General features: G+C 53.5%; 1 protein-coding gene and 1 long non-coding RNA gene across 4 annotated transcripts; one reads left to right on the top strand and one right to left on the bottom strand.

Moving 5' to 3' along the window:
• The first annotated feature begins 3,099 nt into the window (after window positions 1-3,099).
• Sh2d3a (SH2 domain containing 3A) lies at window positions 3,100-14,104 on the top strand. 3 transcript variants are annotated; one of them, XM_060371333.1, is made up of 11 exons: window positions 3,100-3,185; window positions 8,227-8,349; window positions 8,638-8,923; window positions 9,323-9,672; window positions 9,922-9,995; window positions 10,732-11,186; window positions 11,746-11,861; window positions 12,026-12,200; window positions 12,288-12,399; window positions 12,866-13,051; window positions 13,646-14,104. In XM_060371333.1, the coding sequence occupies exons 4-11, from the start codon at window positions 9,515-9,517 to the stop codon at window positions 13,804-13,806; spliced, it is 1,437 nt and encodes a 478-aa protein (XP_060227316.1). In that variant the 5' UTR covers window positions 3,100-3,185; window positions 8,227-8,349; window positions 8,638-8,923; window positions 9,323-9,514; the 3' UTR covers window positions 13,807-14,104. The 3 variants fall into 3 exon arrangements, with proteins under 3 accessions (XP_060227316.1, XP_021487493.2, XP_021487492.2); XM_021631818.2 differs by lacking the exon at window positions 8,638-8,923 and having other exon boundaries at window positions 9,535-9,672; XM_021631817.2 differs by lacking the exon at window positions 8,638-8,923.
• On the bottom strand, window positions 6,762-13,539 carry LOC132648797 (uncharacterized). Its single transcript, XR_009587206.1, has 3 exons — window positions 13,341-13,539; window positions 11,273-11,757; window positions 6,762-7,410 (listed from the first exon to the last, which is right to left on the bottom strand). It is a non-coding gene; the product is annotated as an uncharacterized LOC132648797 (long non-coding RNA).
• Window positions 14,105-14,435: the final 331 nt, after the last annotated feature.

Below are 14,435 nucleotides of genomic sequence, written 5' to 3'. Positions count from 1 at the left end.
CGTCCCTCACTCCCTGTGTTCAAGCTACACTGCCCTCCACCCGGCCCCCTACCACCTTACGGAAGATAAGGACAGACTCCACACCCCTACAGGTTACTTTTTGACTAGTGAGTGCTCAGCCAGAAGTGGGGCATCTCTACCACACCAGCCCAAGGCTCATGGGAGAAGGGACAGGACGTATGTACGAGCTGGCGGATGGGAGGAGAGCTGTGAAATGCTGTCTCCCGGACATGGCATGACCACTGCACTCATGAACTCAATGCGGTTATGCTGACGGCACAAGATCAAGCCAGGAAGAAGAGCCAGCGTGCTCACAGGCAGCAGTGGGTTACAAAAGAGCAAGGAAGTAGGGAGAAGACGAAGTGGGTCCCGGACTCATTTGGGGTGCCCGAGGGAAGTGAGAAAGGGACTTGAGGGTGGGTAGGACCAAGATAGATTGTTGACATGTAGGAAACTGTCAAAGAACATAAATATAGAATAGAAAGATATTTCCACTTCTAACGCCTTTTCATTTTTATTTCATGTATCGGCTCACCTTGTATGTATAAATATGTTGTGTGTGAAGGTACATGTGTGGCCCAGCATATGTGTGGTCACCGGACAACACAAGGGAGCGGGTTCTCTTTCCACCACAGAAGCCTGAACTCAGATCATCAAGCTTGGCAGCATCACCTTCGCCCACCGAGCCCTCTTGCTGCACAGCTTTCTTTTCTCCCTTAATCTTGTGCTGTTAATGCCATGTATTTGTGCGCGTTTGTGTGTGAGTGTGTGTGCTGAGGTCACAGGACAACGTCGGTGTGGGTCCTCTCTCCCACATCACTTAAGGCAGGGTCTCTCTCGTTTGTGGGCAACTGCTCCTGGCTAGCTGCTCCCAGAACGGCCTCCACCTCCCACCTCATCCTAGAAGCACTGAGAATAAAAAGCCCAGACTACCCCCACCCACTTTAAAGTGTCCCGGGGTTTCAACTCTAGTCCTCTCATTTGCATAGCAAGCACGTGACTGAGCCATAACCCCCAGCTTCCAAACGTCATTTTTTTTAACTGAGGTTTTCCCAGATTTTAAGCCACAGCTTTTTTTCCACCTGCCCTCATCTTTCCCCTTCTTTAAACTCTAACTGCACCCGACAAACTCCACAGGATCATATAGCACACCTTCCCTGCCGTGAGCTCCCCCCACCTGAGTGAAGTCTACATTGCCTTCCCTATCACTATTAACTCATTTGTTTAACAAATGTATACTGCCTTCCTGACCATAGCTTATCAGGAGCTAAAATTACCCTGGCGAGGAAGCCTCTCCCTGACTTAGCACACCAAGTTCCAAGCAGCTACCCTCCACTCTCCGCTCATTCTTAAGGCCACTAGGCGGAGCTAGACCTCTTCCCTGCACCAGCCTCAGTCTGACGGACTGGGGCGATGGGAAGGGTAGGTACAGCCTGGAACCCTCCCTTTTGCAACACCACGAGGACAGTTTCCATCCTCTATTTTTGGTATCTGTGACTTCCTACGCGTCCTGTCCCTTTTCTGTAAACTGGGCAACAATTTACTTTCTCTGCACAGTCAGGGATTAGAGGGGACGGCCAGGCTGTGGAAAAAGGAGAAGGAGGAGAAGAAGGAAAAAGGAGAAGGAGGAGAAGAAGAAGTAGGAGGAGGAGAAGTAGGAGGAGGCTGGAGAGTGCCCACTAGAGCTCCATCCCCTCAACTCCCAAGCTGGGGTACAGTTGCACGAATGGCTTAGCTTTCCCATCCCTGTGCCTCCGTTTCTCCACTGGAAAAAGGGTGGTGAATGGTACCTGTCTTGTTCCTAGGGGAGTGTGACTGAAAACTCACCGAGGCAGGGCATAGAGTAGGTGGTCAATGCTGCCGCTGTTATATAGGATACTTTGCAAAGACTCTCGTGTAGCCCAGACTGGCCTTGAACTTCGCTGTGTTGCTAAGGCTGACTTTAAACTCCCGATCCTCCTGCCCCCACCTCCCAGTGCTCTAATGACAGGTGCACACCAACCCCTGGTTTGTACTGTGCTGGGCCTGGAAGCCAGGGATCCGGTGCGTGCCGGGCCAGCGCCCTGCCGGCGGGACCCCTGCCACAGCCTACTTACTTTCCGTAAACTTGCCCCTCCAACTAGTATCTCCTCTCTTGCTGCAGATTCCCATCCCCCACCTTCCTCTAACACGGCCCCAGGCGTCAGGAGCCCCTGAGAAACCATCCCCTCTGTCCTCATCATGGTCCCAAACTCCAGCCTGATTCCATCTTCGGGGGCGGACCTGGAGGGAGCCCAGGGCTACCCTGAACTGACCTGGATCCCTGCCGATTTGGTCGGACACCCTCAACTCCTCAGATCCTAGGGAGACAGGACGTGTAGTAAAAGTCATTCTAGAGCGGGCGCGGCGGCACACGCCTGTAATCCCAGCACTCAGGGAGGCAGAGGCAGGAGGATCGCTGTGAGTTCGGGGCCAGCCTGGTCTTCAAAGCGAGGCTAGGACAGCCAGGGTTACACAGAGAAACCCTGTCTCAAAAGCCAAAATTAAAAAGAGTCATTCTAGAGCTTGAGGCTGGGGCCCAGTGGGTAGAGCTCTCTCCAACGAGCACAAAATGGGGGCGGGGGCGGGGCGGGGTCGAGAGGGGTGTCAGTTCTCGGTACCCTATGGTCGTGCACACCTGCCATCCCAGCAGATCTGGAGGTGGAGGCAGGAGGATCAGGAGTCCAAAACATCCTTAGTGCTTAAAGGATGGCTTAGTGCTTTAAAGGAGCTGGGAATGGGGAGAAGGAAAAGGAGAGGGAAAAAGAAGGAAAGAATAGGGATCATTCTAGTTTCCCAAACCACGGTACCAAGTGGGGCGTGCCAGTGAGGAGGTGGGGAGCTCTGTCTAAAGAGCTGGGGCATAAGCAAGGACCACTTGGCGTTGCCAGAAAGTGGTGTCTGTAAAGAACAAGGGGCGCGCGCGCACGAGAGAGAGAGAGAGAGAGAGAGAGAGAGAGAGAGAGAGAGAGAGAGAGAGAAACACACACACACACACACACACACACACACACAGAGGCCCTGATGGGGCGGAGCCTGTAGGGGCGGGCACTGTGTGGGCGGGGCTCCAGCCAGGTGAGGGCTGGCGAGGGTGGGCCTGGCTGGGGCGTAGACGCGGCTCCAGCCTCCAGACTGAGTCCTGTGGGATCTCCTGAAGTCTAACCCAGGTGAGTGGGGGGGTGGTCCTTGGTAGATCCAGGGGTCCCTATTGACCGGGTTGGGGCCGTCAGTTCTCGGGGAGAACGTGAGGATCCTCCCAAGAGAGTCTGCGGGGCCGGAAGAAGTCTCCAAGAGTGGCCTCGCGTCATTCGTGTCCGGGAACCCGGTGTGCCTTGGGTGGCTCTCAGCGTCCAGCGTGTTTTCCTGCTCTCTGCGGAAACACTTTCGGCTTCCACTTTCGTGTGCGCCACCGCAAATCCGGGTCTGCCCCGCCCTCCCTGGCTAGCTCCTAAACTCGCCTGAGGTCACGGTTAAAACGGGGTGCGCCCTTGTTGCGCGGTCCCCCCTCCAGGCCTCTTTCACTTGCCGTACCGTACCCTACCACCGCCACCCAGGCATTCCCAAAGTGTGGTGCTGCCTCAGTCCAAACCCAGGTCTCAGCTCCCGGGGCTGACGGGACGGCTCGACTGATAAAAGCGCTTGTCCCTAAAGCCTGCTAGCCTGAGTTCCGCCTCTGGAACCTACCCGAAGATGGAAAGAGGGACCCGTGTCCACACACTTGTCCTCTTGGCCTCGCTCTCGAACCTTAGCACTCCTGCACACAATAAAATTTAAGTTACTCCTCTAGCCTTCCTTGTCGAATCTTCAGAGCGTTCCATGACTCGCACCCGGGACCCTTCCTTAGAAGCTAGCTTCTCCGTTCTTCTGTTGGTTGTTGGTTGTAGCTGGGAATGGGTAATTGGGGGTCCAGGGTCTAGGACAGGCTGGTACAGAGTAGGTCTTGAATCCTCAATGTCAGCTCAGTGTTAAAGGTGAGACCCCAGACCCCAACTCCACCTGCATCTGCGGGGTGTCTGCTGGTGACTGCACCCCTGAATGTGTGCTCAGCTAGCTGTACACAGACATGGGAGACCCACAGACCTCACTCAAGTTGGCCTATCCCCTTCCCTGGCTCCCTTCCCCTGCCCAAATAAATTATTCCCCAAAGAACTCAAGAGGATGCCTTCACTGACCTGCCCTCCCTGAACTCCCCGAAGTTGAACCAGAGCTTGGTCCAGCCTCGTTCCCATTCTCGAGGATGGGTAACTGGACAAACAGAAAAGTGTGAGTCGTGATGTTCTGGACTGCGGGCCCCACCCCGGTGACAAACAGGAAGTGTGTGCGCTTCAGATGGAGCACACCTAGCTTCAGGTATGCAGGGCCTGCAGCAGCTCCCTCCTGCCCCCTCTCCACCACCACCAGACCTCCCCCGCCCCTGTCCAGGAAGTGGTGACTCAGGAGGCAGGAATCCTGCTGAGGACCTCTTCGAGCCTAGGCCACGTCTCTTCTAGATTCCAGGACTTCCAGGTAGAGTCTGAGGTAGGTAGACAGACAGACACATAGAAACACGGGTAGCTAGAGAGCCAAGCAACCTTCCCTCCCACCCAAGGTGACTCTTCTGACAGATTTGAGACGCAAACTGAGGCCTGTGGAGTAATGTCTCGAGACCTAAAATCTAACCACAATATACTAACAAAATAGCTGAGTTCCAATACTCAGTTCCAATACTGAGTTCTCCAATACAAGGAGAAACTCAAGATGTAAAATTGTCATTTGCAGACTGGCCTCTCAGTTAGGTTTTTTTATTGATGCAAGTTGGGAAAGAAAGGGTTTATTTTCAGCTTACACTTCCAGATTATAGTCCATCATTGGAGGAAGTCAGGACAGGAGCTCAATCCAGCAGGGCTGGGATTTAGAGGCAGGAGCTGATACAGATGCCACTGACAACAGGTGCTGCTTCCTGGCTGGCTCCGCACAGCTTTCTCAGCCTGCTTTCTCACAGAACCCAGGACCACCCTCTCAACAATGGTACCACCTACCATGGGCTGGGCCCTCTGGCATTGATCACTAATTGAGAAAATGCCATATGGAGGCATTTTCTCAAGCGAGGCTCCTTCCTCTCTGATGACTCCAACCGTGTCAAGTTAACACATAAAACCGTCCCGTACTATCGCCAAATTTAAATTTTAAATGAAGATGGGATTGCCTAAGAGGGCTGGGCCTGTGGCTGAGTAGTAGAGGCTTAGCCAGCAGGCATGAAGCCCTAGCCTGTCCTCCCATTCAGAGGTGAGACAGGAGGATCAGGACTTCAAAATCATCCTGGGCTCTACAGTGATTTCCAGGCCAGCCTGGGCTCCATGAGACCCTCAAAACAACAAACAAAAACTGTGTTCTGTTGGAGAGTATTATATACACAACATCCTGGCAAGGATGCCAAGCTTGGCAAGGAGCCCACAGATGTGCAGTTGCCAGAAATATAATCTAACTTTACTGTTTGGTTTTATTTTTACTGCTTGGATATTGTTTTCCAGATTGGGTCTCACTCTGTAGTCCAGGCTAGCCTTGCCTCATGACCTGTCAGAGCTGAGAAAAAAAAAAAAAAAAAAAAAAAAAAAAACATTTCCATAACTGTCTGATCAAGCAAGCTTTATTTCAGCTGGCCAGATGGCTGCCTCACCCTAATTTGGGATTTCAGAGAGCAGCCTCTCAGTGGCTTTTGAGGTCCTTTTTATGGGGAAGGGTTAGGGCTGATAGAAACCAGCTGAGATAATTGGCTGTTAGCGCCTGGATGGAAGAGTTGGGGATTCAGGGCTCAAGGCTGCCTGGGGGGGCAGAGAAACGCAAGGAATCACCCTATGGAAGAGGAGCCATCGCTGGTTTGCAGGAGTTAGTAAGGCAAAAAGGTGGGATCACACCCTGGGGTTACAAGTTCAGCATAGGTTGAGACACATGGTTTGCAGGGTACATTAGGTTTAGGAAACTGAAAGCTGTTCTTGTACGGTATGGACACTTAGTAACAATGTATTACAACGTGGCCCCTGCTTTGGTTTCACAGAGCCTGCTAGCTCAGCCTCCTGAGTGCTGAGGTTATAAACAGTCGCAGCCCTACCCAACTTAAATAAAGGTCACTGAACTAAGAAGGTTCCTTACGGCCAGATTTTATGTATATATTTTTAATACTTCTACATACGCATTGGTTTTCCCTTCTGTGTGTCTGAGTGTTAGCCCTCTGGGTGGTGCCAACCCCGCCCTGGTGAACCTGGGCTGTATTAGAAGTCAGCAGAGTCAGTGGGCAACCCAATCACCAGTGTTCCTACTTGGTCTCTGCTTCAGTTCACATGCATAAAATGTATGAGTGTGTGTGTGTGTAAATGTGTGTGACTGAATGTATGCCAAAAAAGGGGGTGGGGTGGGGTAGGGAACGCAGATGTCGGAAGAGGTTGTGGAACCCCCTGGAGCTGAAGTCACAGGCTGTTTCGGGCGGCAGTGTGGACGCTGGGATCTGAATTCGGGTCCTCTGCAAAAGCGGCCTGCGGTGTCAACTGTGAGCCCTCTCTCCAGCCTGCTGTTTGAGCTCCTGCCTGAGGAGTGTGACCCAGAAGTGTAACCCAAGCAAACCCTTTCCTCCCAAGTGGCTTGTGAGCAGTGTTTTCTCGCAGCAACAGAAAAGCAAAGTATATAGTTTTGTTTTATGTAATATATTTATATTATGTTTATTTATATCTTATTTACATATTATAGATTATATTGTTGTATGTAATAATTATATGTTATTATATATTTATAAATAAGTGCATTGTATCAATTTGTATACAAAATTATCTTATCTGAGCCGGAAGCTGTAGTTCAGTAACAGAATTCATGCTCATCCTGAGCCAGACCATGGCTCAATGCCCAATGGGAATACAGCCGAACTATTAATATTGAGATACTTAGGGCTTTGAGGCAGCTCAGCAGTGTACCCGCCTGGCACCTGGAAGGCCCTAGGTTCAAGCCCAGCGCCACATACACACAAACACACACAGAGTTCTATCGCGCGGATATAAAGAACAAAAGACGTCGTTTGCTGTGTTAATTTGCTAGGCCCACAAAAGCAAATACCGTGTTTTCTCTCATGTGTAAAATACATATAATCAAGCACTTCTATGTACACACAGGCACATCTATGACATGAAATTAAAAGGCGAGCTACTGAGGAGCGAAATAGAACCAGCACAGTGAGGGTTGTCCATGGGTGGGCACCTGGGAAAGTCTGCTTGTACACATATCTACAGCGCCCACATGAAAAGCTGGCCGTGGCCACACATTCCAGTAAGCCCAGCATTGGGAGGGCAGAGACAGGCAGGTCCCGGAACTCTCGGGCCAGACAGCCTAGCCAAAATGCCAATCTTCTGCTTCACTGACCAGCTCCGCCTAAAGGAATAAGGCAGAGAGTGAGCAATAGATACCAGTATCCTCCTCCGGCCTCCACACACGTTGTAAGGATGCAAACACATGCACATGTGTGCACACCCAATAGACACAAATTTTAATAGAGGGGATGATGGGGGAAGTATGAGCAAAATATGTTATCATGTTATATCGTGGTAAACCCCCCCCCCCTTCTTTGTGCTGAATGTGCGCTCCTTCTGGCCTCATTCTCGACACTTTCCCGTCACCAGGATAAAACCCTGACCAAAAGCAGCACAGGGCAGGTCAGGATTTAGAGCAGCTTCTAGAGTCCACCCCTGGAGGAAGTCAGGACGGGAGCACAAGCCGGAGCTTGTGGAAGAAACCCAGAGGAACACTGCTTGCTGGCTCGCACATACACCCAAGTCAGCTAGCTTCCTCACACAGCCCAGGGCCACCCTCCTGAGGAATGAGTGGTGCCACCCACAGGGGGGCTGTGCCCTTCTATAGAAGTAACATTGAAGATAATCTCCCACAGACGTACCTCGGGTAAACCCAATCAGGACAAGTGCTCACCTGAGACTCTCTTCCAAGGTGACTCTGTGCTGTGTAAAACTGACAGGTAAAGCTGACTAGAGCAAAGCTAGAATGAATATGCCACTTTCAAAAATAAGATGCATGCCTTTAATCCCAGCCCTCGGAGGCAGAGGCAGGTGGATGTCTGTGAGTGTGAGACCAGCCTGATCTACAAAGTGAGTTCTGGGACAGTCAGGGCTGCACAGAGAAACCCTGATCAGGATGAAAAGATAATGCCCAGGAATCGTTGCTCCCGTTTTGCAGATGTGAAAAGACTGAGGCAGGGTGCAGAGCTCAGCCCTGATGCCCAGGAGCACCATGCAGGTGCCACAGGATAAAGATGACCTCGTCTGCCAGCCCTGGTACCATGGCCAGCTGTCTCGACAGGTATGGAATGGGAAGACTCCCCACTCAGCTGTGAGAAATCCTCTGTCTTAGATGAGCACCTTGGACCCAGGGTCTGCGGGGAACGGTAGGCTGGAGGGCCAGAGATGCTCTTGGAGCTTGGCTAAGTCGGAGCTGTCAGTCTCTGAACTGAAATCTGCCCTGGGATACTGTTGAGGATGGTAATGGAGATTGGACAAAGTCCCCACAACCCCTCTCTTACCCACGTCTGCTCTAATTTGCTCTCTCTCTCTCTCTCTCTCTCTCTCTCTCTTGCACTTTCCTTTGAAGTTGAGCCACCTTGCCTCCATCTTCAACTTAATGTCACATACTTAAGAGCCCTGGAAACCTGACACATACAATAAAATTATGACAAACAGAAAGCTAAGCGATTGCCCGGGAATCAGACGTTCTGGGTCCAGAGCCTAGCCCTGCGACTTACATTCTGTGGGACTATGGACAATGTATTTGACTTCTGAAACTCAGTCTGTTGAGTATTTGGTGTGGCAGTGCACCTGTATTCCCAGCACTCAGGAGGCAGAGGCAGGCAGATCTCTGTGAGTTCAAGGCCAACCTGGTGAGTTCCAGACCAGCCAAGGCTATGGAGACAGACCATGTCAAAATAAAAAATAAACTACTTCTTAGAGCCGGGGAATATGATAAACACCTACAAGCACAATGCTCCAGAGGCTCTACAGTTCGAGGCCACCCTGGATTACATAGTGAGAGTTTCTCTAAACATAAATAAATAATAAATAAGTCAGCAATTCGGGGGTCTTCATCCAGCGGTAGAATGCTGGCCTGGAATCGCCCAGTTTGGAGCTGTGGGCGTGGCTCAAGGGTAGCGTCCACCTGCCTAGAAAGAATTCTCTAGTGAGGGGCTGGGGGCGTGGTCAGGGTAGACCGCTGGACTCAGGGTGGCTTTTGCCTGGTGGGGGTAGGGGAGGGGTCTGGACAAGGGGCTCTGCATCCTCAGGAAGCCGAAGCCCTTCTGCTACAAGACGGTGACTTCCTTGTTCGCGCCTCGGAGTCCCGCGGGGGCCGCCCTGTAATCTCCTGCCGTTGGCTAGGCAAGACCCTCCATTTTGAGGTGTTCCAAGTGACACTGCGCCCCAGGCCTGGTCGCCCGCAGGCCCTCTTTCAGCTGGAAGATGAGAGGTTTGCCAGCATGTCTGCCCTGGTCCACAGTTACATGACTCGCAGACGCCCGCTGTCCCAAGCCACAGGAGCTGTGGCCTCCAAACCTGTGAGTCGTCAGAGGCCGCTGACACGCAGCTTCAGTGAAGACCTGCTCACAGACAGCCCAGCTGCCACCAGGCCTCTGAGGTACCCGGGATTGGGGCTTCTTCTGTCTTAGTATTTCAAATAGGGTCTCTTGTAGCCCAGGTGGGGCTCAAACCTATTGTGGAGGATGACCCGGAACTACTGATCCTCCCACCTCTGCCTCTGCTAGGCCTGTCTCAGAATTGAGAACTAAGAAATGCCATCACCGATGTGGTTGGCAGGTGGATCTGGCTGGTGGCATTTTCTCTGCGCAGCCTGGACCCACAGCCCTTTGCACCTCTTGCTCTCCAGACCTAGGAAGTGGAGTTCCAGCCAGCCTGCAGATCTGGACCATTCCGGAAGGGACGAAGATGGCACCAGAGCAGGTGAGGGGCTCCCAAGGTGGCAGTGGCTCAGAGACTGGCTCTGCCGCTCTCCCTGAGTGAGCTCAGGCCTCTGATCCACCTTGGTTTCTCACTCAGGTCAGTAGAGAGGCTTTTGATACTGACACAGGGTCATAAGTGTGTATGCGTTAGGCCTGTCAGCCTTGAGAGTTAAAGACAGGAAGATCTCTGATTCAAGGCAACCTACACTGCCCACTGAGACCCTCAGAGAGGGGGCTGGAGGGGGCTGTGGAGATGGTGAAGGGCTGGCCACACAAGCATGGAAACCTGAGTGTGGATCCCCAGAACCCAGGTTTTACAAAGTCAAGTCTGGTGATGCATGTTTGTTATCTAGCGCTGGGGAGTTAGAGACAGGAAGCTGCCTGGAGCTCTGTGGCCCACCAGCCTGACCTAGTCAGGAGTGCTGGGAAAGAGACACAAACTCTACCCAAAATTAGGTGGACAGTGCATGAGGGACGACTAATGTTGTCCCCTGACATCCTTATGCGTGTGAGTGCACAAACTTGTGAACACACACATTCAAATTTGAAATGTAGTATCCAGAATCCGGGACACTCCCCAAAGTGTTGAAGGTTTGTCTTCAAGGTTGCAGAGGTTGAGAGGAATCCCCAGTGACTGGGCTGAGCCAGCGGCTGAAGTGGGAGAGCCAGAGATTAAGTCTCATTCATCCCTCTCTGCTGAGCCACCTTCTCTGTACCCGTCTCCCTCCTTGTCTCAGGAGCACCCCCTGCTTTTGGATCTGCCCTGCACCGGACAGGCAGCGAGCCCACATTGCCGAAGGCCCTGCCTCACCTGGGAACTATGACAGACAGGCTCAGAGCCTCTGATGGACAGCTTCAGGCAAAGGCTCCCTCCAAGCCGCACAGGATACCCCCAACCTACTGCGAACTCCTTCCCCGGGTGCCCAGTGCTCAGAGAACGACTCCCAGACCAAGCTGTCCAGAGCCAGAGGTCTGGGGGTGGGAAGCCGAAGAGGAAGAGGATGAAGACAGGCACAGATGCTTCGTAAGGCCACAAACTGAGGTCTCTTTTTGTCCCCCTGTCCACCCGTCTTGCCTGCTGGGTCCCCAAAACCGGCCCTTGGACCCTACAGTTCTGCACACTCTCCGAAGCTTGTTTGTGGCACACCATCCTGGGAGTACTGCTCTGCATCTGCTCTTGGTAGACTGCCAGGTGGGTCACCTGTTGGTGTCCTCCATCAGCAAGGAGCCAATCTATAACTTTTCCTCTGGAGTAATAAAAAAAAAAAGTCTACTCACCATAGATAGGGCACCAGAGGGTGGAAGAAGGAAATGATTTCACCGCAGTCTAGCTTAGTGAACTGAAGAAGATTGTGGGGTTACTTCCTGGAGCACAGGTGACTAAAAGGCAGCATCAGCACCTTAAAAGCCCAATGCCAAAAAAATAAAATAAAATAAAAAACCCAATGCCAGCTCGGCTAATGACTCATAAAAGCCATGCCCCTAGCGATCCCTGCAGGCAGCTCTAGAAATTTTTACTGCGTATGGATTTTGTGAACCTTGTAAGCTTCAGAGACTGCCTGAGACTTCCAAGTTTCCTCTACTTCCTTAGCCTTGTTAATGCCCTTCTCTTCCTAGGAGCCTCCCAGCTTCCTCCAGGAGGAAGCATTTCAGTTAGAAGGAAATGATTCACCTCGGGAGCGGAAGGCAGTCTCCAAGGGATCACCAACACGATTAGTATATTTCACCTCGCTTTGTGTTCTCTTGTCAAGGCTATAGGCCTGCTGGGGGTAACCAAGAGTCAGCAGAGTGCCATGGGCGTTGCCTCTGGTCTGGAACTGCTCACACTTCCTCATGGCCATCAGCTGAGGTTGGAGGTGCTGGAGAGGTGAGGTGTGGGAGTGTGTGACTCGCTAACAAGTTTTCTATTGATGTTCCCCCATGATGGAGGGGGCTGGGCAACCACTTTCTGCCTTCCCCTTTCCCCTTACCCCCCCCCTCCCATCACAAACTCTCCTACTGTCCCCAGACCCTTGCATTCCACCTCTATAGGATTGAAATGCTGGCGCTGGCTGGGGCTCTGGCTGTGCTGGGTTGCTCGGGGCCCCTGGAGGAGCGCACAGCCGCTCTGAAAGGCCTTGTGGAGCTGGCATTGGCACTGAGGCCAGGAGCGACAGGGGACCTGCTGGGACTGGCTGGGGTCATGGGCGCCCTGCTCATGCCCCAGGTTTGTTGGAAACACGGATGGTGAGGAAGCCCGGGGGGAGGTGACAGGAAAGAGGGGATGAGTTGGGGCTCCTGTCTCTGTGTCCAGGTGTCCAGGTTAGAGAGCACCTGGCGTCATCTGCGAAGGAACCACACGGAGGCTGCGCTGGTCTTCGAACAAGAGCTAAAGCCTCTGATGCGAGCTCTGGATGAAAGTACAGGTGAGAGAGAACCTGGGACACGCCTCGCCTGCCTTGGGCTGTTCTTGACCTAGCACCGGCCTCAGGCTTCTTCCCAGCGTACTCTGGCTCCCCTCCTGCCCTAGGTTGTTCCCCTCCCCTTTTTAGGCCTTCTGCTGTAGGCTGCCTCCTAGGCCATATACTCCTCCCCTGCCCTAAACTCAAGGCACCCTCTCTCAAACCGCATGACTTAGGCTCCTCCCCTGACACTTGCTCACTCAACCCTAGGCTTCTTGCCAGCTCGTGGCCCTGGACTCCTCCCTTGCCTTGTGATTGGTCCCCTCCTCTTTAAATCCCAAGCACCTCCCCTACCCTAGACCCCGCCCCCATTCCCGACTTCGCCCCTCACCCTTCCCTCCCCCACCCTTCAGCCTTTGACCACTCCCTGTTCCTACCTAGGTGCCCTAGGCCCCACTGTCCCCAGCCCAGATCCTACCCTTCCCCACAGGACCCTGCAACCCAGGAGAGGTGGCCCTGCCACACGTGGCACCAGCAGTGCGCCTGCTGGAGGGTGAGGAGACCTCTGGGCCGCTGGACGAGTCCTGTGACCGGCTGCTGCGGACCCTGCTTGGGGCCCGACAGGTGGCCCGCGATGCACCCCTATTCCGCAGGGCGGCTGCCCAGCGGCTGCAAGGTGAGCAAGGGACCCTTGGAGGCCACCTAGGCCTAGCTTTGCGAAGTCTCACCCAACTGGGATGCCACACTTCTGGAGGAGAGGCTAACCCCGATCGTGAACCCCAAATACTGCTCTCCACTGTAAAACGGTCCGCTGAGCACAGCATGGCTGCACCCACAGTGTCCCGCCCCAACCGCTGGCCCGGGAAAGTCTGGCCCCCTTGGGGTTCCCTCCAAGATGACCTACTCCTTCCCGTCAGCCCCAACTCCCTCCCACCTGGGCCCAGCTCAATCTGTAAGACCCTTACCTTGGGTCATTTCTAAGACCTTGGCTGTGCCCTCCTCCAAGGGGCAGGCTCCGTGACCCTACCCTCCGGTCCCACCTCCAGGCATACCCCTAAGGCAGGGCTACCTGCACTGTGCCCCAGAGGGCCACCCTTGTGCCTCACCGCAGGCCTGTACCTTGCCCTCACTCCTGCGGAGATCGGCAGGGGGGCCCCTTCCTCTGCCAAGGCCTGCCAGGCACTCCCTCTGGCTCAAAGTCCCAGTATTAACACAGGTAGGTAGGGGAGAGGTCTGAGCCACGCCCCCAGCGCATCCGACTCTGCCACAGGATTCAGGCCCAACCCGGAACTTCGGGAGGCGCTGACCACCAGCTTCCTGCGCCGCCTCCTCTGGGGCAGCAAGGGGGCCCAAGCCCCCAGAGACGACCGACTGCAGAAGTTTCATCGCATCCTTGGCATCCTGTCCCAGCAACTAGAGCCACGCGGCTGAGTGCCCAGGGCCCAGCCCTCGCATCTGGGCTATGCAAAAACTATGGAGGAGCCAAAAGGTTTAAATCTGCCCCATCCCAAGGTCAAAGTTTAAAAAAAATCCCTCTCTTAAGGTGGACCTCAAGAGACTGAGATGCACTACCTGCCTCCTTTTTACCCAAAGCCCTGAGCAAGCATCCAGAGACCCACCTTGCTTTCCCACACGCAGCTGGGGTACCCAGCAGGCGGCCACATGGCAAACATGTTACTTTGGAAAATAAAGACGTCTTACAGATCTGGTGGTCAAAGTTCAACTCTTACCCAGCCTTTTAAATGCTGTGTGACTTTCAGCAAACTACAGCCCTCTCTGGGCTCTAGGGAAACGTGGCCAGAACGAAGGTTTAAAGAGTGAATGAGATGGAGGGTGGGAATGCCTGCTCTACAGCCGGTGGGGCCCACGCATGGATGGGGACATGCGTGAGGAGTGTGCTGAGGGCCACCTTAACTTACTCCTTGCGGCTTTCATCTTACTTTTTTAGCTCGGGAGGAATACACGCCGGCATGCGTGCAGTAGCCAGAGTTGGCCAGAGGGGGGCGCGTAGGCTTGGATGAGCTGTGGGTCCTCCGCAAGAGCAGCCAGCGCTGGACTGC

Source organism: Meriones unguiculatus, chromosome 17 (assembly GCF_030254825.1).
Source record: "Meriones unguiculatus strain TT.TT164.6M chromosome 17, Bangor_MerUng_6.1, whole genome shotgun sequence".
NCBI classification, from domain to species: Eukaryota; Metazoa; Chordata; class Mammalia; order Rodentia; family Muridae; genus Meriones; species Meriones unguiculatus.
The sequence above is the reverse complement of the archived record's forward strand: the minus strand, read 5'-3'. Positions and strand labels throughout refer to the sequence as shown.